Consider the following 24,993-nt stretch of genomic DNA (forward strand, 5'->3'; position numbering starts at 1 on the left):
TGAGGCACGAGAAGAGCGGGAGCTGGATCCAAGATTCTTTAACAACCTCAGAGCAACCTCCTGCTGCGAAATGGCATCCTTGAATGCTTGGAGGGATGGTAATGAGATTGCTCTCAGGTTGCTGGTACTGCCTTATATATATATGCATTTATGTTCACAAAACAACATTTCTATTAGCTTTTTACAAACCTTGCCCCCCAAGAAAGGATTTTTTTGTAATGCATAAAGTGAAATCTTACATGGAATACCAAAAAAATAAAGCGGAGATGAGATTGGCCACAGACGAGGTGGAAACTTGCAGCGACTTGGCCGCTTCTTCTTGTGACCCTTTTAGCTTGCGTGTTGTCTTTCACGATATTTATGTTTCCACTCCTCTGTATCCTGCTATAATGGATATCATATCCTAGTATTCATATACGCTCATGCCATGAAGATAATCTCGACTCCGTGGCACTGAGTGATAGTGAATTACTAATGAAATACCGCGGTATTACATAAGTAATTCACTATCACTCAGTGCCACGGAGTCGAGGTTATCCTCATGGCATGAGTGTATATGAATACAGTAAGCCCCGAATTTAGCGAAATCCAGCTTAGCGAAACCCTTACTTAACGACTGTCTGGAAAAAGGCCAAGCCCTCACGTTTAGCGATTTTCTCTCATATGTAGCGAATGTACCGCGCTACACTGTTCCGCCTCCCGCTCGCTCTGAGCCAATCATGTGTCTTTTTGGCTGTGATGTCAGTCCCACAGTGCCTCCGGCATTCCCACTCGACACGAGCTATTGTGTGTGTTAATGCAGCGTGTGAACTAATTTTTTGTGCTCCTATCCTCGTTGTTTAGCGAGTTTCACTATCACCATGGCCTCCACTAGTGGTTCGAGGGATGCTGATTCTCGTGAAGGTGGCGATGTTGCAGCTGTAAATGGGGACTCGAAATGGGGACTTTGGGCTGACGAAAGACTGATTGGTATTTTTCCCTATTTAAAGTAGTATTCAAATTTGGTGAAATTTCAATTTAGCGATGGTTTCGGCAGAATAATAGGATGGTTAAATATGGGGGCTTACTGTGCTAAGATATGATATCCATTATAGCAGGATATAGAGGAGTGGAAACAAGAATATCATGAAAGACAACACGCAAGCTAAAAGGGTCACAAGAAGAAGAAGAAGCGGCCGAGTCGCCGCAAGTCTCCGCCTCGTCTGTGGGCGATATCATCTCTGCTTTATTTTTTGGAATTCCATGTAAGATGTCACTTTATGCATGACAAAACAATCCTTTCTTCAGGGCAAGGTTTATAAAAAGCTAATAGAAATGTTTTGTGAATACAAATGTATATATAAGATAGTAACACCACTTGGAGAGGTGGTGTTACCAGCAACCTTAGAGCAACCTTGTTACCGTCCCTCCAAGCCTTCATGGATGCCATTTCGCAGCAGGAGGTTGCTCTGACGATGTTAAAGTTTCTTGGATCCAGCTCCTGGCAGCCAATGAGCACTTTTAGGCGGGCTACCAACCTCCACCCACCATCAGCAACAAATCTTTGTGGATTCTATTTTACGAAAGTTGGTATGTGAGCTGGAGATTGCTATGGAGGTTGTCTGTACCAACATAGACAACAACCTGCTTCTTGGATCCGGCCCCAGAGCTCCCACCTATCGGCCAGCTGCGGAACTCTCTGGCGCGTAGTTTGAAATTGTGTGGCGCTCAGTTTGAAAATGCGGTTGGGCCAAATCGCGTGTGAGCAAACCGATCGCGCAAATTAAATTATGATATTTTTTCGGTCGCGTTATAACAAAAACACGTAAATCAAACATGTGTAAATCGAGAGTTACCTGTACTTGTAATATGTGGTTTCTTTTTCTTTTCCAGTTTTACACATCATTTCATATATCTTGAGTTTGCATTTTCTTGACATGAAAGTGCAAAAGTTCCTACTTATACATCAAATTCAAATGCCCAAAAAGAGAGAGAGAGAGAGAGTGCACACGCAGTGATATCGGAGCTTGGGAGGTATTTCTTAATGGCGGGTTCTGCCATGAATTTTTTTATATGCAATAACTTTGCTCTCAGAGGTCATAACATGGTAAAAACTACATCATTGTATTCAGAATAACACAATGAAATATGTTTTTTATAAGAAAAAAGTATATTTAGCATTTTTGACAGGTGTGATTTTTCCCTGTTGTAACAGACGGAAAGTAAATCAACCCCCCGTACTTTAATGGTTAGAGCAAGTCAAGGGTGGTTTGTGAATTTCAAGAAAAGAACTGGAAGTCAGGAGTAAACATATGCTATACGTCACTGTGTCACTAAGGCCCTGTCCACACGGAGCATTTTGATGCGCAATGTGTTGAAGCGACGAGTTGAAAAACGTCACTTTCAACTCGTCGTAGCATCATGAATGCAGTCATGACGCGGAGCTATTTCAAATCGCTGAGCAGTGTGTCAATGACAGTTGCAGTAAAAGGATATACGCACTCTCTCTCCTGTCCCGCTCTTCTATTTTCATACAATGAAATACAAGAATATGAGTGAAGACCAGCAGAAATTGGCCAAGAAGTTAATATTCGATGCTCTAAGCATGAGTGACATGGGAGATCTTACTAGGGAACATCAGATATTGCGAGTGGAAGGCTCGGACAAATTAATGGTATGAAGAGGTTTATATTAAGGTTACAGCATATTACCGTACAAAGTACAATTTTACATAGCTATTATGAACATTTTTTTTTATTGTTTATGTGACATGTAAAAATAATAAAGAAATGAAAACTATCACTATACAGGCAACCCCCGTTTAACGAAGGTTCACACAACGAAATTTCGCTATAACGAAGGTTTCATTTTACTACCATCTGCTCGTTTAACGAACATCAAACTCGCTTTAAAGAAGTTTTATCCAGGTAATTTTTTTCCAAATTTGAAAGCCCCACTGTATCATGCAAGCTAACAGGCTTTTGAATACATCAGGAGCTGTGGTACTAAGGCCTGCCTCAGGAGAAATCCTGAGACACCTATATAATAAAGATCAAGATCAAGCCTCTCGTGGACAACACAGGCTCTGCCGATACCAAGGCCTGACTCAGAATAAATTCTGTGTCACCTGTAGCATCAAGATCAAGATCAAGATCACACGCACCACTCACTGCCCAGTCAAAACATAACAGCGTCACCAGCAGCTCATCTTCCTTAGTTCAACTTACCACCAAAACACCCTGCAATGTGGCCTAATGTTCCTAAGAAGACCAGGAAGTGTCTTACTCTCGAAGTGAAGCTGGGTATTATTCACAGACAAGAGAGAGGCCAGAAAACTAATAACATTGCTTCCCACCATGGCTTGACTCCATCTACTGTCTACTATTTTCAAGTCAAGATACTCTATTAAGAAGGCTAGTGAGACCTCATCTTCCTTGCAAGCTAAAAGAACCACCAGAACTCGTGACTCTACAATGGATAAAATGGAAAGCCTTGTGGAAATGTGGTACATAAGTTTTGTATGCAGTACCATGATGCGCACTTTGTTTACATTCTACAGGTTGCCGGTTAGTGTATTTCCCGTTTCACTCTCCCTCCCTTCATAAAGTTAAGATCATCAACATTATAAAGTTACGTACATACATACATTAGTGTACATTATAATGACAAATTAAACTACCTAAATATTAAATATTTAACTTCATAATTTTTACTTTCATTAAACCTTTTACTGTACTATGATGCACTCTCACTTTGCTTACTCTCAATGGAAGTTCAAATCAGGGGTTATACTTGTTATAATCGGTTCGCTTAACGAAGTTTCGCTTAACAAAGTGTTTTTTAGGAACGTAACCCCTTCGTTAAACGGGGGTTGCCTGTACTTTGTATCCGCCCTTCATAGGGCGGATACAAAGTATAGTCACCTTAAGGTAATCCTTCCTCAGGACATTATAGATGTCTGCCCAGGTTTCAGGGATGATCAGGCTGAGGCTCTCATTTTGAAATTCTAGTGGAAAACTGGAGACTTGTGTAGGATCTTCCTGCGGCAAGGAAGTGAAGTGTTGCTTCAAGACGAGCACCCAGTGGTATGCTGTCTCGGATGCCGGTGTCCTGCTTGCAGATATATGGATATATCTTTTTCAGCAATTCATGAAATGCAGTGAATGGCTTTCGTGTATAATTTTCAAAGTCTGTTTGGTTTTCTGCTTGTAGCTCTAGAAATATTTTATTAAAGCTCCCTTGCAGAGACCGCCGAGAAAGCCACTGCTTGCACCACAAAGTCCAACGTTTCTCTTTCAAAAATTTTTTTTTTCTTTTATTAGGTGCACACACAGCAACTATACTCCACAGTACAGTTTCTTGGCAGAGTAGAGCGTCGGTGGACATCCTCCCCCCGTGAAAGCCAAATGATGACCGAGATCTGATTGCTCGCACAGTTATGAGATTCACAGTGATGCAGCCCATTTTGACGCTAGTGTCAATTTTTCAACACCACTACTGCATCAAGTCGCTAATGCATGATGCTCCGTGTGGACGGGGCTTTTAACTTCCACGATGGATGGTGGGAGCGACAGGAATTTCACAGTGTCCGATTCTGCCACCTCTCCCGCGTGCCTTACTTCTGCACCTTGAGTCTCTTACCTTGTTGCGGGGAGACAACTTTTGAATGAGAGTGGTATCAGAAGGGCTTTGGAATTAACAGTTCCTACAATAATAGAGAGTGAAGATAGAGATGTTCTGGGCTCTGATACATATATAAGAGGTTCAACCACTGAGGGAGACATTCCACTACCACTGCTAGCAACTCCTATTATATTTATTTTATGTTTTTGCAAAAAAAAAAATGTACAAATTAGATCACTTTACGAACATTTTGATTGAGAGAGAGAGAGAGAGAGAGAGAGAGAGAGAGAGAGAGAGAGAGAGAGAGAGAGGAAGGATACAAGGGGCCCGTTTTCTATCGCTCTAGTCAAGGCCGCTGGACCCGATCGGACGCAAGGCCATGTACACCGATGATACCATCTCATTCAACCTGTGATATTTTGGTTACCATAGCATCTAGAGACTTCTGGTTTTTTGCATTGCAAAGAGGAAGAGTTGCTTGTGGGCAGAACACCATTTGTTTTCACTCATTTTCTGAATTTCCAAGTGTAATCAGTATGTGGATACAGGCTATTTTGTGTGTTTTTCACCAAACCTCCTGAGTTAGCATGAGCTAAAAATTTTATCCCAACATCCCATGTTTTAGGGGTTAACTATGATGAAACTGGCCTGTTTTGAAAAAAAAAAAACTACCAAACAAGAAAGGAAGAAAAATGTTTTCCAGGACACAAGCCCATGAAAGACAGGCTAACCCTGCTTCTGTGCGCTAATGCTAGCGGCGACTTCAAAATTAAACTGCTGCTTTTTTCTAAACTTGGGTTTGGCAATGGCTGGAACAAATGACCTGATTTATAGGTATCAATAGTCAAACTTTTTAATACTCGAACGGCCATTTGGAACTAATTAAGTTCGAGTAATGAGTCTCTACTGTATTACATGTTATAATGGGTTCGGTATACGGTAATTTTGATTTGTGGTAAGGTTTTCAGGAACACATATGTACCGTTTAATGAGGACTTACTGTATTTTTTAATTGTTTTCAGGTAAGAAAAAGGTATTTATAAATAATAATTATTGCACAGAAACATTATAAAACATGACAAAAGATAATATAGATAGATAAACTACTCTTATAAAGTATATTAATCTTGGAGGGTGCATTCCACGAGATGTTAACCTACCACATTACCACTTTCACTTGGAACTGTCAATCGGCTGGAGTGTACAAATATAGCCACCCACAGAAGACTGGCTGTTCTAATGATCACAGAAGAGCTCAATGACAATTCTGTATACATTATTCGTTGATTAAACTTGAAGTTTTAAGTAGGAGAGAGAGAGAGAGAGAGAGAGAGAGAGAGAGAGAGAGTGAGTGAGTGAGTGAGTGAGTGAGTGGGGGGAATAGAGGCTCTACACCTTATAATAGGCTTTGGAGCTTTGTTTCTTTTTCTCCTAGTTTTTCTCTTTCTTTACCTTCACCTGTTTTGCCAGTTCTGTGCTCCATCTTGTTGTGCACACACACAGGTTTGTCTTTCCCAGTCTTTGCTTCATTGTTTATGGTAATTTTTTGTGTGTGCATTATTGTGTTTAATTGTTTTTTTTTTTTTTTTATCCCTTTTTATTGTTTAACTTTAAAATTTTTAAATTTACTTTTTTGTATCTTTTTGATTACTTTTTAATGTCTTGATAAGACTTTTTTTGTTCACATTAACTGTATATTAAACTTGTCTTTTTTAGATCCTGATGATGCCTTCATTAGGAAGGCGAAACATTGATAATATAACAAGAAATCTGAAGTGTTTTTGCTGGTATCCCTGTTGCTTCGTATATATATATATATATATATATATATATATATATATATATATATATATATATATATATATATATATATATATATATATACATACAGTAAGGTCTCGGTTTACGTCAGAGTTACGTTCCTGAAACATGATGTAAGTCGATTTTGTACGTAACTCGAGTTTCCGTACATTTCAAAGCATATTATGGAGTTTTCAACCAATCATTGTTTATGGTCATTCAGGTAAGTTAAAGGTTATATTGTTATATTATTTACAAGTATGTAGGAATATGAAACACAAGCTTGTTTTTGTTGTTGATTAGGGCCACGAACGCGAAGTACTGCAGGTTGCAGAGAGGGATGGACACCAGAGGCTGCCAGAAGGGTGGGCAGGTCGAATGTTGTGACGCCCAGGGTGGACAGCTGGGAGCGTAGTGCAGTGCGGTGGGAGTAGAAGCGTGGGCAGCGGGCCAGGAAATGCAATAGGAAAGGGCAATAGGGATCAGCAGACAGGCGCAGACGGTGCAAGTCAGCTGCGAGTGTCGTGTGGCCCAGGCGAAGGGTCCGGAGTTGTTATTGTTGTGATGGGTGTGCGAGCCCGCAAGGTCGTCAACCTCCCTGTTGTCATGGTAACGGGCTTCCCATTTTCTTCTTCCCTCCCTCACACACAGCTGCTGCCTCCTTCTCATGTCTTTTAATTATGTCCTCTTTTTTCTTGTAGCGTAATGGTTTTCCTTTTCTTAGCATCACTGCTGTCACTAAGAAGTTTTCTCTTTGGTGCCATTGAGCAAGATACTAAGAACTTGAGTCAGTAAACGCAGAAGTAGGATAACACTCTTGCCAGGGGCGACGGTGTGGTGGAACTGAGGCAAGGTGTTATTGTATTCAAGCGTGAGGCGGACGGTGTGGCGGACAACCACCAACAATAACAATAAATCCCACACTTTACGATTTATAAATTTTCAATTTTTTTTAATCTTAAATTGCCTTATAGTGGACTGACGTAACTACGAGTTTGACGTAACTCGAGACCGGCGTAACCGGGACTTTACAGTATATATATATATATATATATATATATATATATATATATATATATATATATATATATATATATATATATATATATATATATATATATATATATATATATATATATATATATATATATATATATATATATATATATATATATATATATATATATATATATATATATATATATATATATATATATATATATATATATATATATATATATATATATATATATATATATATATATATATATATATATATATATATATATATATATATATATATATATATATATATATATATATATATATATATATATATATATATATATATATATATATATATATATATATATATATATATATATATATATATATATATATATATATATATATATATATATATATATATATATATATATATATATATATATATATATATATATATATATATATATATATATATATATATATATATATATATATATATATATATATATATATATATATATATATATATATATATATATATATATATATATATATATATATATATATATATATATATATATGCTTGTGTGTGTAAGAGATAAAGGAATCTTTCTCACAAGAAACTCATGCATTTTTTAACTGGCAGATATTTCTTACTTGACAGAAATCAATTATATCATGGATAAAGTCAGCAATATGTGTGTGTTAAGAGGGAAAAAATGTTGCTGCATGTAAAGAATTCTTGCAACTTTCAGGGATGGCTTGTTGGCTCCCCGTGTGTCAACCCCACCCATACCCCGCCCTCGCAAGACTTCCTCCTTGTCCTTGGTTTCTACTCCCAAGCACCCTGTCTCTGTGCGTCACCCTTCACTGTCACCTCACACCAATGGTCTTGAGTACCATAACAAGTAAGTTGCTGTAGCCTCCATAGCATTTTACATTTTTTTTCACTTATTTGTGTCATATGAATAAACACAATAACTTTATGACAAGTTGGTTTATTTAGTTAAAGTATATTATTTGAACAAAAATTGTATTTTACTGTTCCAATTTATGACATCGTTAGTTTGAAAAGAATCTTAATGATTTTTTTTATCTGTACAGTGATACCATAGTTCATCTCACATTATCTGCGACTACAATTGCTGGTACATTATTCAGCAGTGACTTGTGATATTTACATTTTAATAGACTCCATCATTATACAAGAATCTTACTTTTCACCTCATCACTCCTGGCAATAAAAATCGGCTCTCAGCAACGTATCTGGGCTGGGAGGTGGTGGGAGGGATGCCAGTCTCAGAAGCAGTCTCTCTCTCTCTCTCTCTCTCTCTCTCTCTCTCTCTCTCTCTCTCTCTCTCTCTCTCTCTCTCTCTCTCTCTCTCTCTCTCTCTCTCTCTCTCTCTCTCTCAGTGAGATTTATTGATAGACTTGGTCAGCTAGGAAAAAGTGCTTCTAATTAAAAGCACAGATGGCTGTATAGTGGTCTTAACATGGAAGAGAATTGCCATCTCCTTCAACTGTGCAGTCTATGGGAAGAGGACAGATCTACATAAATGGGTACCTATCAAGTGATAAAGACATATAAGTGATCACTGATCATAAACTAAGTAGAATATTGATAGACAACCTGGGAGATGAAGATGCAGTGATTGAAGCTGGCGGCGGCAATTTTGTTGTTGTTCCTGGGTTAGGTTCTAATCACAATTTTTGTAAAGTCAATTATTTGAACTATAACCTATATATTTTTTGTTTTTAAAATCAATTAGTTCACAAAAACCTACTAATAATAGGTATTTAGACAAGATAGCGTCAACTCTTGATTAAAGTGAGTTGAATAATGTGATTTCAATTTAATACAACTTAATATTTGAGGAGATGCGATTGAATAATGTGATTTACTCAATTTAACCACAATATTTGTGTTTCCATCTCTCTATTGCCTGCTATAATGGATATCATATCTTTGTATTCATATATGATCATGCCATGAGAATCACCTTGACTCTGTAGCACTGACCAGAAGCACCATGGGTTTGTGTGACTTCATTGAGTCAAGTTAACCTGCATTAACATGTTCCCTGCGTTTGGCAGTGTGGCAAGCTCTCCTGCACTGTAATACAAATAAATTTTTGTCATGTCAGTCCTGGTTAAGCCAATGAAGCAAGAGGAGCAGAGTGCTGTTTGGGAGCATACCTAAATCCACTGGCAAAGCCATAGTGTTTGCCCACTGGTGGGTCACATTGCATACCGAGAAAAGTTTATGACTTATTTGTGATATGACCCACCAGTGGACATACTTTGTTTGTTGATGTTCAGGGCATACTGTACTACATTTTTCTTTTCCTAAATTTGTTTATGTATTTTTGTCTCTTTGTTTTGCATATTTAGAAAATGAATGCTACATGGTTTTATGATCAACTTAGTTCAGCAGAAGAGGGAGAAGATGAGATAATAAAAAATGATATCAGGAAAATTATGAAATTATGAAAAGACCAATAAAGAAAATTATTGAAGAGTATCAAAGAAAGTCAAATTATGGTATCTCAATTTGAATTATTTGTTATAGAAAGGTTTTATATTCTTCTGAAGGAAAAATGCAAGATAATATAGTTTTCTTACATGTATTGAAAAACAAAAAAAAGTTTTCAGTTTATTATTATAAATGTCTTTTTTTTACTTATTATCTTTTGTTTCTGTACTTATGTTTATTTATATATGCAATTCAATGGTGGCTTTTTTTAAAAATATTTTTCATATAATTTTTGTAACACTAAAAACAAAATAAGCTGCATATTGTTTATCAATCGGTGTTTATTATGCCCTCCTACACATACTGTTTATTGGAATTTTACTATATAATCCAATTTCTGTTGATAGTAAGATTAAAATGTGATATATATGAAAACTGTTTCATGACCCACCAGTAGGTCGTATCGCAACAGTGGCTAATAACTAACCCTTCTGTGGGTCGCCTCATAGGTAATGTGTTAAGTCTAATAAATTGTGGTATTTAATCTTATCTCCTTGAAAATCAAATTGCGTTAAATGAAACTTGCATTTTTCAAACTCGCATTAATCAAGGAGTTGATTGTACAGTCAACTCTTGATTAAAACTCAACAATTCAAACTCGCATTAATCCAGAGTTGACTGTGAAGTCAACTCTTGATTAACGTGAATTTGAGTAATGCAATTTCAGTTTAATGCAACTTGGTATTTAAAGAGATATGATTAAATAGCGTGATTTATTTGATTTAACATGGGTAAACTTGATTTGATAATGTCATGTGCATCCACGGTACATCTGGTCTCAAAACTATCACTCAGTGGCACCAAGTTAATGTGAATCTCATGGCGTGATCTTATATAAATACAAAGATATGATATCCATTATAGCAGGCAATAGAAGGGCAGAAACACAAATATTGTGATGAAAGCAACACACAAACTAAAGGAGGTCACAAGAAGAAGAAGAAGAGGTGGCCACCAATGATTGGCAGCTGCTTCTTCTTGTGATCCCCTTTAGTTAGATATTTAGATAGTTAGATATGATATTTATTATGGCATGCAATAGAGGGGCAGAAATAGAAATATTGTGGTGAAGGCATCACACAAGCTAAATGGGGTCACAGAAAGAACAAGTGGCCACTGATTGGAAGCGGTTGCTTCTTTTTCTTCATCTTGTGACCCCATTGTAGCATGTGTATTGCTTTCACTACAATGTGCCCTTCTATTGCTTGCTATAATGGATATCATATCTTTGCATTCATATATGAGGCCCCACCCGCAAAAGGGGGATAACCCACAAAGTTGCCAGTTTTGAGTTATGGTCGGGAACTCATCGATAAAGTGTGTAAAATTGTTGTGGAAGTGTCGACATCGCAATATTCGACCTTCCTGATGGCGAAATTAGTGTTCAAAGTAGGGAAAGTTGGTGAAGAAATTTGGCCAGACTAAGTATTGGAAACTCGCTACAGCGATGAATTCACGGATTCATCTTATACAGAAGTGCCGCAGCAGCCTTCTAACGGCGACAAGTGGACTGTTGAGGCCCAGCTAAAAAAGAAAGGCGCCATATCTATGTTGGCCAAGAATGTAGCTAAGAGACGGCTGACTCTGGCCAGGAATACGTTGCCATCAAATCCAAGAAGGTAGTTCCTGCTGTGAGAGTTGGAAGTCCCTGTACCTGCCTCAAGAAGTGCTTTGAAGCTGTTGGGGAAGAAAACATAAAAAAAATCTTCGACGAATACTGGGGAATGGGAGACCACAAAAAAGAGTTCCTAATGATGAACTTAACTGTCTTAAGCCAGTATAAAGGATGAGAGTCAACCATAGAATGCTTACAATCAGTAATACAATAAAAGGAATGATATTTTATTAGGTATTCGGGGTAAGGGGTAAACAAAATGTACCGATGTGAGCTTAAAAATTGTAAGATTGAACGAGTAATTTTTTTTTTTTTTTTTATACCATGTGGGCTTTTCACGGGATTTTATGGGCTAAAGTGGATACTTTTTGGGTACCCCCTATCTCAAAGCCCACCCGCTAGGAAACCGTTGCCCTGAGTGTGGAAGCCCAACCTACACTCGGACCGTGGACAGGGTTTGAACCCGTGCGCTTGGAGACCCCTCGGATCCCAAAGCACGCATGGTTCCACTGTACCACGGCGGCCCCTTCATACTTACCAAGTATGAAGTTTGATCGTAATTTCACGAACATTCAACGACGTCACAGTGGTGTACAACGAGAGATGCCATGCTACCATTCCACCATCAGTCACTTTTAGAGAGCAGGTTTGAGGAAGCAGTTACAAATTACCGCAAGGACCGTTCGCCCTAAAGTGAGGATCACAAAACAGACAGGGTAGGGAGGGAGGGCATTGTACACCACTGTGATGTCGTTGAATGTTCGTGAAATTACGATCAAACTTCATACTTGGTAAGTACTCGTTTAATCTTACAATTTCACGTCACGAATTTCAACTGACGTCACAGTGGTAGCCAACAAGAGCTCTAGAGAGGTTCCTCAAACCTACTAAATTACAAAATCCAGGTAAAAAACAAAACACAATAATCAGAACATTGGTAAGGAAAATACCAAAATACAGGCAATCCCCGTTTAACGAAGGGGTTACGTTCCTAAAAAACACTTCGTTAAGCGAAACTTCGTTAAGCGAACCAATTATAACAAGTTTAACCCCTGATTTGAACTTCCATTGAGAGTAAGCAAAGTGAGAGTGCATCATAGTACAGTAAAAGGTTTAATGAAAGTAAAAATTATGAAGTTAAACATTTAGGTAGTTTAATTTAAGTCATTATAATGTACACTAATGTATGTATGTACGTAACTTTATAATGTTGATGATCTTAACTTTATGAAGGGAGGGAGAGTGAAACGGGAAATACACTAACTGGCAACCTGTGGAATGTAAACAAAGTGCGCATCATGGTACTGCATACAAAACTTATGTACCACATTTCCACAAGGCTTTCCATTTTATCCATTGTAGAGTCACGAGTTCTGGTGGTTCTTTTAGCTTGCAAGGAAGATGAGGTCTCACTAGCCTTCTTAATAGAGTCTCTTGACTTGAAAATAGTAGACAGTAGATGGAGTCAAGCCATGGTGGGAAGCAGAGTTATTAGTTTTCTGGCCTATCTCTTGTCTGTGAATAATACCCAGCTTCACTTCGAGAGTAAGACACTTCCTGGTCTTCTTAGGAACGTTAGGCCACATTGCAGGGTGTTTTGGTGGTAAGTTGAACTAAGGAAGATGAGCTGCTGGTGACGCTGTTATGTTTTGACTGGGCAGTGAGTGGTGCGTGTGATCTTGATCTTGATCTTGATGCTACAGGTGACACAGAATTTATTCTGAGTCAGGCCTTTGTATTGGCAGAGCCTGTGTTGTCCACGAGAGGCTTGATCTTGATCTTTATTCTACAGGTGTCTCAGGATTTCTCCTGAGGCAGGCCTTAGTACCAGCAGCTCCTGATGTATTCAAAAGCCTGTCAGCTTGCATGACAGTGGGGCTTTCAAATTTGGAAAAAAATTACCTGGATAAAACTTCGTTAAAGCGAGTTTGGTGTTCGTTAAACGAGCAGATAGTAGTAAAATGAAACCTTCGTTATAGTGAAATTTCGTTGTGTGAACCTTCGTTAAACGGGGGTTGCCTGTAGCAAACATAAGACCCATCACATGTATTTCAGGACCGTATGACAAAAAATCCCAAGAACCTTCCACAGGGTACAGAACAAATTTTTGTCCCTAAGTTTATGCCACAACCAAGTACATATAGTGTACAGGCAACTCCCGCTTAACGAAGGGGTTACGTTCCTAAAAAACACTTCATTAAGCGAAACTTCATTAAGCGAACCGATTATAACAAGTTTAACCCCTGATTTGAACTTCCATTGAGAGTAAGCAAAGCGAGAGTGCATCATAGTACAGTAAAAGGTTTAATGAAAATAGAAATTATGAAGTTAAGCATTTAGGTAGTTTAATTTAAGTCATTATGATGTACACTAATGTATGTATGTACATAACTTTATAATGTTGATGATCTTAACTTTATGAAAGGAGGGAGAGTGAAACAGGAAATACACTAACCGGCAACCTGTGGAATGTAAACAAAGTGCGCATCATGGTACCGCATACAAAACTTATGTATCATTTCCACAAGGCTTTCCATTTTATCTATTGTAGAGTCATGAGTTCAGTTTTAGCTTTCAAGGAAGATGCGATCTCACCAGCCTTCTTAACCCCTTCGCGCCGGATGTTAAAAAGCCCGCCTGTATGATATACGGGTGGTAGTGCCGCTTGAGCGAGGAAACTCGTGCAAGCTTGTCATACTTGTCGTCTTTGTGTATTATGCTGCTATTTTTTAGTTACTATATTGCCTTCGAAGAGGAAAGTGGACGCTTCTCTCTTGAGAGAGAGAGAGAGAGAGAGAGAGAGAGAGAGAGAGAGAGAGAGAGAGAGTGTGTGACATTTGCTAATATTTTAGACACAAGCGGACGCATGTAGCTTATCTTCGAGAGGAAGAGGGGAGGAGGGAAGGAGAGGGAAACGAAGAGAGAGAGAGAGAGAGAGAGAGAGAGAGAGAGAGAGAGAGATTAGAAAATTTGTTGTTTTTGTATTTGTGTGTGTGTGTGTGTGTGTGTGTGTGTGTGTGTGTGTGTGTGTGTGTGTGTGTATTTACCTAGTTGTATTTACCTAGTTGTAGTTTTACAGGGCCTGGGCTTTATGCTCTTGTGGTCCCGTCTTCATATCTACACTTATCCAATTTTTCTTTAAAACTATATTAGTAAGTAAGTAAGTAAGTTTATTTGGATTCTTCATGTGCATTACAGGCATAGTATAAAACCACTGAATGTACATAGATATTTCCTCCAGGATGACCAACTAAAGTTTAGCAACTTATTTCCAGTAGGGTCCCTATGTACACTCTTTGCTGACACCACTTCCTCACTCAAACTGTTCCAAGTGTGTGTGTGTGTATGAATGTGTGTGTGTGTGTGTGTGTGTGTGTGTGTGTGTGTGTGTGTGTGCCACGAATGTTACAAGGCGGGACGCATGTAACTTATCTTTCGAGAGGGAGAGGGGGAGGTAGGGAAGGGAGATGGGGAGGGTGGAAAGGGAGATAGGGAGGGAGGGAAGGGAGATGGGGAGGGTGGAAAGGGAGATAGGGAGGGAGGAAATAGAGATGGGAGGAGGGAATGGAGATGGGGAGGGAGGAATGGAGAGGGGGATGGAATGGAGAGAGAGAGAGAGAGAGAGAGAGAGAGAGAGAGAGAGAGAGAGAGAGAGAGAGAGATGGGAACAGTCTATGCCATTGGGTAATTTTAGACACAAGGCGGGATGCATGTAGCTTATCTTTAGTGATTGGTGGAGACAAGGATGGTGGGAGGAGCACTAGGATTTCAGGGACAGCATACGGCGTGTATAGTTGGTATCCAACACACTATATGGGACAACTGAACTGAAGAAAGCTCAGAAAAGAAATATGACGTCTACGTAGGCGTCACCGTAGTTGCTACTGGGGCTTCATGACGCCCACATAGGCGTCACCGTAGTGAAGGGGTTAATAGAGTCTGCTGACTTGAAAATAGTAGACAGTAGATGGAGTCAAGATGATGGCAAGCAATGTTATTAGTTTTCTGACCTCTCTCTTGTCTGTTAATAATACCCAGCTTCACTTCGAGAGTAAGACACTTCCAGGTCTTCTTAGGAATGTTAGGCCACATTGCAGGACGTTTTGGTGGTAAGTTGAACTAGGGAAGATGAGCTGCTGGTGACGCTGTTATGTTTTGACTGGGGATTGAGTGGTGCATGTGATCTTAATCTTGATCTTGATGCTACAGGTGACGCAAAATTTCTTCTGAGTCAGGCCTTTATATCGGCAGCGCCTGTGTTGTCCACGAGAGGCTTGATCTTGATCTTTATTCTACAGGTGTCTCAGGATTTCTCCTGAGGCAGGCCTTAGTACCAGCAGCTCCTGGTGTATTCAAAAGCCTGTCAGCTTGCATGATACGGTGGGGCTTTCAAATTTGGAAAAAAATTACCTGGATAAAACTTCGTTAAAGCGAGTTTGGTGTTCGTTAAACGAGCAGATGGTAGTAAAACGAAACCTTCGTTGCAGTGAAATTTCGTTGTGTGAACCTTCGTTAAACGGGGGTTGCCTGTATATATTTCTTGAACATTATGGGACCCAATCCCCAGAAACTTGCAGAAAAAAAATCTTTCCCCACTTCGCAACCTAAGAAGGGGATCACAAACCGTTACAAAATTTAACATGAGAAAAGAACAAAAGCATTACGACGAAACTGCCCTAGCAAACTGGACCTGCTGGGCAAGAGGCTTCCGATAGTGTCGGGTAAAAGTAGACTCCCTTGCCTATCCAATGGTGGAGACTACTGTAGCAGGAGGCAACATCCGGGCTGCCTTACTGGAAGAGGCTGACCTAATAGAATGGGGAGAGAAGACAGTAATGTCAATGCCAGCAGCTCCCATCACGTCTCTCACCCAACGTCGCAATGTATCCCGGGAGGCCAACCGAACTGGAGGTCGTGTAGTCAGGAAAAAGCCCGTAAGTGACCCACGTATAGAGCTAGTCCTATCTAGATAATGCTTGATGGTGTCAACAACACACAAGTAGCTGTCATGTGGGTAGGCATAAAAAAACAAGCCTGACATGTGGACCCCAGGACAAGAGGTTTTTAATAAGTCTCCAATCCCAAAACCAACCTGAGACTCTGTGACAGACATGTTTCTAAGATCTAGTAAATGTAAGGTCTGACCGCAGTGGCCTGACAACAAAAGCATAAGAATAGCTAGTTTCCTTGACAACTGAAGAAGAGACAAGTCCACAGTATGGCCAAGACCACAGATATAATCCAACACTACCTGAGGATCCCAAGTTGTATGGGAGCGTGGAAGAGAAGGTCTCTCTTAAGAAAACTGCTTTCATAAACCGAGAGACTAACGGATGTTGTCCTGCAGGATGACCATTAATAGTAGCAATAGCAGAGATGGAGATGGCTGAACGGATTGTATTCATGGAGCTGTATCCCCGACCTATGCTGCGTTGATATTGTAACAAAAGGTGATCCAATAGGATACTCACAGGTGGCTGAAATGAATCAGTTTCCCTTTGGAGGCAAAACAACAACCAGCTGCTGATATGCGGCCTATATTGTGCCCTAGTACTAATTCTCCAGGAATGAAGGAAAAACTGGGCAACATCCTGCGAAAGGCCACGACGCATGAATGCTGCCCGGAGAGCACCATCACTGTCAAAACCAACCTCCGAGCTTGAGGGTGTGTTAGAGATGGTTGTTGAGGGAGAAACAGAGGACAGTGTGGAAGCAAAACTGGATCAGCTGCCAACAACTGAAGGGCTGTTGGAAACCACACTTATGTCGGCCAGAGTGGAAGAATCATCAGAGCAGTCGCTTTGTCGTCCTGTAGTTTCCTGAGAACTCTGGAGACAATGCTGAAACGTGGAAATGCATATAAGCTCTTACCACCCCAATCCAAGGTGAAGGCATTAGTGCACATAGCAGATGGGTCTGGCTTCTAGGAGACATAGGCAGGCAATTGAGCATTTAAAGGAGTGGCAAAAAGATCGATAGCTGGAGTATAAAAAAGCTGACAAATTCTGTTAAAAATACTGGGTTGTAACATCCACTCACCATCCATCCTACTAACTCTAGTCTCCATGTCAGCGAGCGGCTCTACCTTCTCCTCCTCGCCATGGAAGTGGCCACATCATCATCACGGGTGAGGTGGTCTAACCCGTCAAGAGGGTCTGGCTGGCTAGCAGGGGCAACCCCCTGCTTCGTCTTCAGACGACGAGAGGGCATGAAAACCACTAAAGTCATTCCTGATGTCTGTAGATACATCCGGCGGTGCTGGGGTCCTGTTCAGCTTGTCAATAAGGCCCGACACTAGGCTAGACAGCCTATCCAAGGCAACTCTGTCCCTGTCCTCAAACACAGCAGACTCTAACATGGCGCCTGCTGAGCTCGGTCCCGGGAGTGACGGTGGTGAAGCGCAAGGTGGAGGAGGAGTGGAATCATCCACCGAGCACCGCTTCCTTTTCTTCCCATCTGAAGACGACGAAAGGGAGGGGGACGGAGGAAGAGACTGCTCCGTGCACGACATCACACTGCTCAATAAAAGAGACAGAGACAAGACGGTCGTAATACACCATATGGCGTCACCGTAAGGCGGCATTAACCCCCGTACAAACTCCACACTGCTTGTCTATCAGAAAAAAGTAGTCCATTGATGTGCTTTTCACCCACAGTCAACTTAGGACTGTATAGGAGAAAGCTTACCCAACGAGATGCTGCTTGGAGTAGAATGGAGCAAAAGTGGCTAGATGCGTGACTGCGAGGAGGTAGCAACCGACTGACGGTGGAATGGTAGCATGGCATCTCTCGTTGGCTACTGCTGTGACGTCAGTTGAAATTCGTGACGTGAAATTATTATTATGTAATAAGTATCATATAGCAAGAAAAAGCTAGGCCAGACCTTTCATTTCATATATAATAGATATAGATTTTGACCGTATTCATTACCGTAAGAAGTGAAAAACTTTGAGTGCGTTTTTCTCGAAAGTAGGGTCGTGTTGGTTATCCTCCTTTCGCGGGTGGGGCCTCATATGATCATGACATGAGGATCACCTTGACTCCATGGTACTGAGTGATAGTTCAGAGATGCTCTGCTGTTCCTTCTTAGTCCTCGTGCCTCAGTCAGGAGCTAATCTGTACTGTGATAAGATTATTTGTCTGCATTTTCACCTTGTGTCCTTTACTATGGCATCTAAGTGTCCCTCATAGGAAACTCTCTCTTAAAACCTTGCAACTCTCTCTTGGGCTGGGAGGAGGTGGCAGTACGACGCTCCTACATATTGCCACTTTTAGCCTTTCTACAACACTACAATGTCCTAGCCACCACTACTACATCTGTGAATGTGTGCACTAACCATCATGTGAAGAATTTGGACTTATAACCTTAAGCTGTGTTCACAGTGTGGTAAAATATAGCTTGGACCTTACTTTCCTTCCCCACCAACCTGGCCCAGCTGACTTGGTAAACAAAGCGCTGTTGCCACGTCTTTGGGAGCTGTGTAAACATCAGTGAAGTGAGACATATTTGATGTGGTCCAGAGCTCTCTCTGCAAAAATGGGAATACAGCAAGAAGAGTTTGTTAAGGCTTTTGTGCTTACTCTAGGCAATGAGTCTGTAATAACTAAACTACAAACATCAATCTGTGGACAGTTAACCAAAGAAGTGGCAGAGCTGCGGAAGGTTGTGCAGGTGCGGGACAATTAAATCGCTACGCTCCAAAGCGAAGTTGATAAGTTCAAGGCTGCTTTAGACGAGCAAGAACAGTACTCCAGACGCAACAATCTACGAATAACTGGCATTCCAGAGCAAGAAAATGAAGATGTTGGAGCTGTAATGCTGTAGTTTATCAATAAGAATGTCTGTGTTGCTGAACCCATCACTGTGGCTGACATCGACAGAGTGCACTGCTTAGGACCACGCAGAGACGAAAGACCAGCTAGACCCATCATCATACGCCTCACCACCTATCAAGTTCATAATCGTATCTTCAAAAACCGAGTGCTGCTGAACCCCAGACAACATCATGGACCCCTAGTGACCCCTGGAGGATGAACAACACTACAAACAATGAGGAGGCTGCAACTAGTCTTCCACAGATGGACCCTGGACCTGGAGCTGGTAGACAGGCCGTGTTCATTAACGAAGACCTGACCAGTAGCAAGGCAAAGCTATTATGGCAAGCTAGGCAAGCTAAACGTGATAGCAAAATCAACGATTGTTGGTCAACAAATGGTAATGTACTTATTAAAGATAAACACAACCGAGTCCATCACATTAAAGTACTGCCTGACTTTGAATCTGCTTACTAATAGTTAAAATTTTTATACATGTAACTGAATTTATCTATCTGTTAAAACCACACACAGATGTTATCTCACTTATGGTTTCATTTACAATATTTTTTCTTTATTTTTATTTTACATTTAGTATTCATTTTGCTATTTATTACATCATTATGTTATTATTATTATTATTATGAGGTCAATGAAGGCGACCCACTGGAAAGCATAACTGCATAAACCCAAAGGCCCAATGGGCGGCACCTCACCGATAAGTGAAAGGAAGTAACAGGAATGAACAACAGAATAGGAAGATTGGTAGAGATCTAAGAGGTAGTGAGTTCAGAGAGAAGAAAGGTATTCACACGTTTTTTAAATGCTTCAATGTTACTAGAATTAACAATCTCGTTGGGAATTGTATTCCAGAGTCTAGCAGATACTGGGATAAAACACCGGGAAAATTGTGAAGTATTACATCGATTCACACCTCTTTAACAACTTTTCTTATTTTTATTATGTATTTAGTATTAATTTTACTTTTTATCACAGAATTAGTCGAGTTTTATATTTACCAGCATCTAGATTATGACTATATCATTACAGTTATTATGTGTGTCACAATTTCTTGGATGAGTCCTCTGAAGTCTATGCTTACCTTTCTTACTAGAAAATTCTTTTTAATGTTACTTAAGTTATATATATTGAGAAACTTATGTTATCCAAACGGCTAACCAAGCTTGTTCTTTGTCTGGACACGACATGGATCTGCCGGATGTGATACATCACAACACCTTAGATCCAAATAACCATTTAGCTTGTGATAGTTGTGCCTCTGACCTTTTTCCATTTAACAACTTACCAGACGATATTCTTCTATGAAATTTTTCTAATCCTACCATTAGCATTACCATTAGCTGACATTCTACAACTTGAAAATGTAGGATTTGATCAGCTTGACTATAATGATACAGACACCCATTCTCCTCTACTGATCCTGATTTAAATTACTTACAATTATTAGGACAACAGAACTTTGTTTGTAATTATTTTACTGATAATCAATTCAACAATATAGTCTTAACCCGTAAAGTCCGACAGGCCTTAAATAGGGCTGCACTTCCGACAGTCCTTAAATGGGGCAGCTACTTTGAGCGCTAATAAAAACTGCGCTAGCATTGGTAGCGCTGCTATATTTGGTCATGACGTAGGCCTATGGTAGTACTGTCGGCTCCCAGGAAGCACACCGCTCTAGCCAGCTTTTTTTTTTTTTTTTTTTTTTTTTTTTTTTTTTTTTAAAGGGGGGTGAAGAGAGGAGGTAGCTAGCTGAAGAGAAAGTGGGTGGGAAGAGAAGGGGTGAAGGAAAGTAAGATAGAGATAGATGGTGGGCTTGACCACCTTGCTAATTTTAGGCTCTAGCCAGCTAGTCTCCCGCAAATTTCTGTGAGGTGCGTGAGCGTCGTGTCGCGGTGATAATTATTTACGTATTTACGTATTTACTTATTTAAGGAACTATTATTTACAACTATGGCTACTGGTGCTAAGAGGAAGCTAAAGTTTAATGATAAAAGTGATAGACAAGGCGGGACAAGACGGAAAGTGCACAAGTTGGAGGTAGATCCCGACCCCGCTATTATGACAACATCGTCACCCACGCTTGATAAAAACATACGTAACTATAATCAGCCAATATGAGTGAAAACACGAAAAACATGTGAAAACACATAAAAACATGAGCAGTGTCTTACATTATGTAAGAATACACATAAAAGCACCTCTCCCGAGTTGCCGCTACCACAATCTTCTCCAATTATCGGTTATTATTCTGAGACAACCATAGTGAGTAGAACAATAATCCAGTTTGATAGAAAACTAGACCATGAAAATAAAACTGTGTATCTAATGGGCGACTTTAACCTAAATTTACTAAACGCTGATAGTCATAAATCCACAGCCGATTTTATTGAAAAACTTTTCTTTCATTATTATATGCCATTAATAAACAAAGCCACCAGAATTACCCAAAACTCCTTTACATTGATTGATAATATATTTTGCAATGATGTGTATAATGTGACTCTCCTTAATGGAATCTTATTTAATGATATTTCTGACCATTTTCCAATTTTTAGCCTTAATCATACCAAGAGTGTTAATGTAGACCAAGTTAAAACTAGAAATGGTAGAAATTTTTGTCAAGCCAATATTATAAAGTTTAAAAATATGCTACAGGAAATTGATTGGCATGAAGTAATACTGGTAAATGACTGTCAAGAAGCTTTTTCTAAATTTTATCATATATATCTAGAATGTTTTGACAAAAGTTTTCCAATTACATCATTCAAAAATAACTATAGTAACAGAAAACCCTGGTTATCAACTGGTTTGAAAAATTCTATCAAGACTAAAAATAAATTGTATGTTAATTCCTCAAGAGACCCTCAGTATATAATATTAATAAGTATAAGGAAATTTTGTCAAGCCAATATTATAAATTATATTGGCAAAGTAAACCTGTGCAAAGGTTACTTAGAAATAGAAAGCCCTGGAGAAAAATTCTATCAAGAATAGAAATCATTATGATAAATTGCAAATTCAAAGAAAGCACCAGCAACATTAGGAAATCATGGAAAATTCTTAAAGGCATAATAAATAAACATCAAACATCAAACCTAATAAATTTGTAGTAGATGGAGTGGAATTAACTGAAAATGAATCTATTGCAAACTTTTTTAATGACTATTTTGCTAATATTGGATCTAAGTTGAATGAAATTATTCCTCCGAGTAATAACAGTTATGAATCATATATGCCAAATGATACCATGGCTTCTCTCTATTTATCTCCCTCTAATGCTGAAGAAATTTCAAAAGTCATTATGAACCTTCAGAATAAAAGCCCAGGCTGGGATGGCATCACCACAAAGATCCTAAAGGAGACTCACATATACATATGCCAACCTATATTGCATATTGTAAACCTATCATTCAGGCAAGGTGTTTTTCCAAAAGAGATGAAATTAGCTAAAGTTATACCAATATACAAAGGTAAATAACTGTGAACTCATGTCTAACTATAGACCAATCTCTGTCTTATCTGCATTCTCCAAGATCTTTGAGCGACTATATCACTGTAGATTGTATTCTTTTATTAGTAAACATAACATCTTGTATAAATATCAGTTTGGCTTTAGAAAGGGTATGGCACAAACTTATCATTAATTACATTAGTTGATAAAATTGTTAATGCTTTAGAAAATGGTAAATACATGTTAGGGATCTTCTTAGACTTTAGCAAAGCCTTTGATACCATTAATCATGCAATTTTGTTAAAGAAAATGTATAAATATGGAATCAGGGAGTTGCACATGACTGGATTGCAAGCTACCTCACTAGTAGATCTCAATATGTTTCATATAATGATGTTAGCTCCTCTACCATTAGTGTTACCTGTGGTGTACCCAGGGATCAATATTAGGCCCCTATTGTTTCTACTGTATGTAAACGACATTGCCAATGTTTCAACCTCGCTCACCCCTATACTTTTGCCGACGATACCAACATTTTCTTAGAGGGTAACCACATTAATGATATGATCATTAAAATAAATAGGAAATGCTAAGAATAATGGATTGGATAAATGCAAATAAACTGTCACTAAACATAGATAAAACCAAATACATTATATTCCATACTAAGGGTAGAAAATTTTCATTAAATCATAATGTATACTTAAACAATAAAGTAATTGAAAGGGTTAATTCCATAAAATTTTTAGGTGTTATTATTGATTCTACATTGTCTTGGTCTGAACATACTAAATTAGTAAAAACAAAATTGCTAAAGGTGTGGGAATACTATCAAAAGTAAAGAAACTTTTAGATAAATCAACACTTGTCACAATCTATAATAGTTTTATCTATCCATATTTATTATATGGAATTGAAGTTTGGGGAACAGTTAGCAGATGTTACTTTGATACTGTATTCAAGTTGCAAAAAAAAGCCATCAGAATTATTGTTTCTGCCAGTTATAGAGAGCACACCAAACCATTATTCTTATCTCTTCAAATATTACCTCTGGAAAAGATTTATGTATTTGCTATAAGTAAATTAATGTATAAATTTAGTAACAACAGATTACCCTTAATATTTAATGATATGATTATTAGAAACATACAGGTTCATTCTCATTCAACAAGGCATAATCAAGAAATACATGTACCACAATGTAGAACAACTTTGTTTCAAAATACTTTCAGATATAAAGGGCAATTATATGGAACCATGTGTCCAAATCCATCCCCTATAATTGTAACATTTCAACTTTCAAGCATAAACTTAAGACTTTTCTATTGGAAACATATAGCAGTGATGCTTAATAGTCAAATGTTATCTGGATTATTGTTGTTATCATTACTATATCATTATTAGGTATTATTATTGATATTATTATTATTATTATTATTATTATTATTATTATTATTATTATTATTATTATTATTATTATTATTATTATTATTATTATTATTATTATTATTACTATTATTATTATTATCATTATTACTAATATTGTTATTAATATTGATATTATTATTATTTATGGTTATTATCATTACCGTTATGTATTATCAATTTATTATTATTATCATCAAGTATCCTTATTATTATCATCATTGATATCATTCAGTATTAGGTATTGTAATTATTTATTTCTATTATCATTATTATTATTATTATTATTATTATTATTATTATTATTATTATTATTATTATTATTATTATTATTATTATTATTATCGTTATTATCTATTTATCTATTTATTTATCTATTTATTAATACCATTATATTATTTTCCATTTCTTCCCGCCTGTCTGTTTTTGAGATTATTTCTAATCTCTATAAGAGTATGTTAGGACACATATACCTTCGGGTATCTAGTCCTCCTTGTCATGTTAATCGGTGTGTTTGGGCAGTTTCTAAATTGTTATTGTATGTGTAATATGACAATAAACTTTGACGTTAAAAGCTCGCATTTGACTTTTGAGGCCAAGATCTCTGATCAGGTCATTAGTTTTTAAAATTTTATTGTTTGGGTTTTTTAATTGTTTAAATGTTTTTTTTGGGTTTTTGTGTTTGAAATTTTAAAAAAAAATTAAAAATAAATTTTAAAAAAA

The 24,993-nt window shown here is 38.2% G+C and overlaps 1 protein-coding gene across 1 annotated transcript in view; it reads left to right on the plus strand.

Annotated features, from left to right (window-relative positions):
* Nucleotides 1–24,993, plus strand: part of LOC123519806 (AF4/FMR2 family member lilli-like) — a 215,282-nt gene that overhangs the window by 68,468 nt on the left and 121,821 nt on the right. Inside the window, exon 3 of the mRNA XM_045281324.1 lies at nucleotides 8,166–8,318. Within this exon, the coding sequence (XP_045137259.1) occupies nucleotides 8,166–8,318 (153 nt within the window). The remainder of the gene's footprint in view (nucleotides 1–8,165; nucleotides 8,319–24,993) is intronic.

The sequence above is a fragment of the Portunus trituberculatus genome, chromosome 46 (assembly GCF_017591435.1).
Source record: "Portunus trituberculatus isolate SZX2019 chromosome 46, ASM1759143v1, whole genome shotgun sequence".
NCBI lineage: Eukaryota > Metazoa > Arthropoda > Malacostraca > Decapoda > Portunidae > Portunus > Portunus trituberculatus.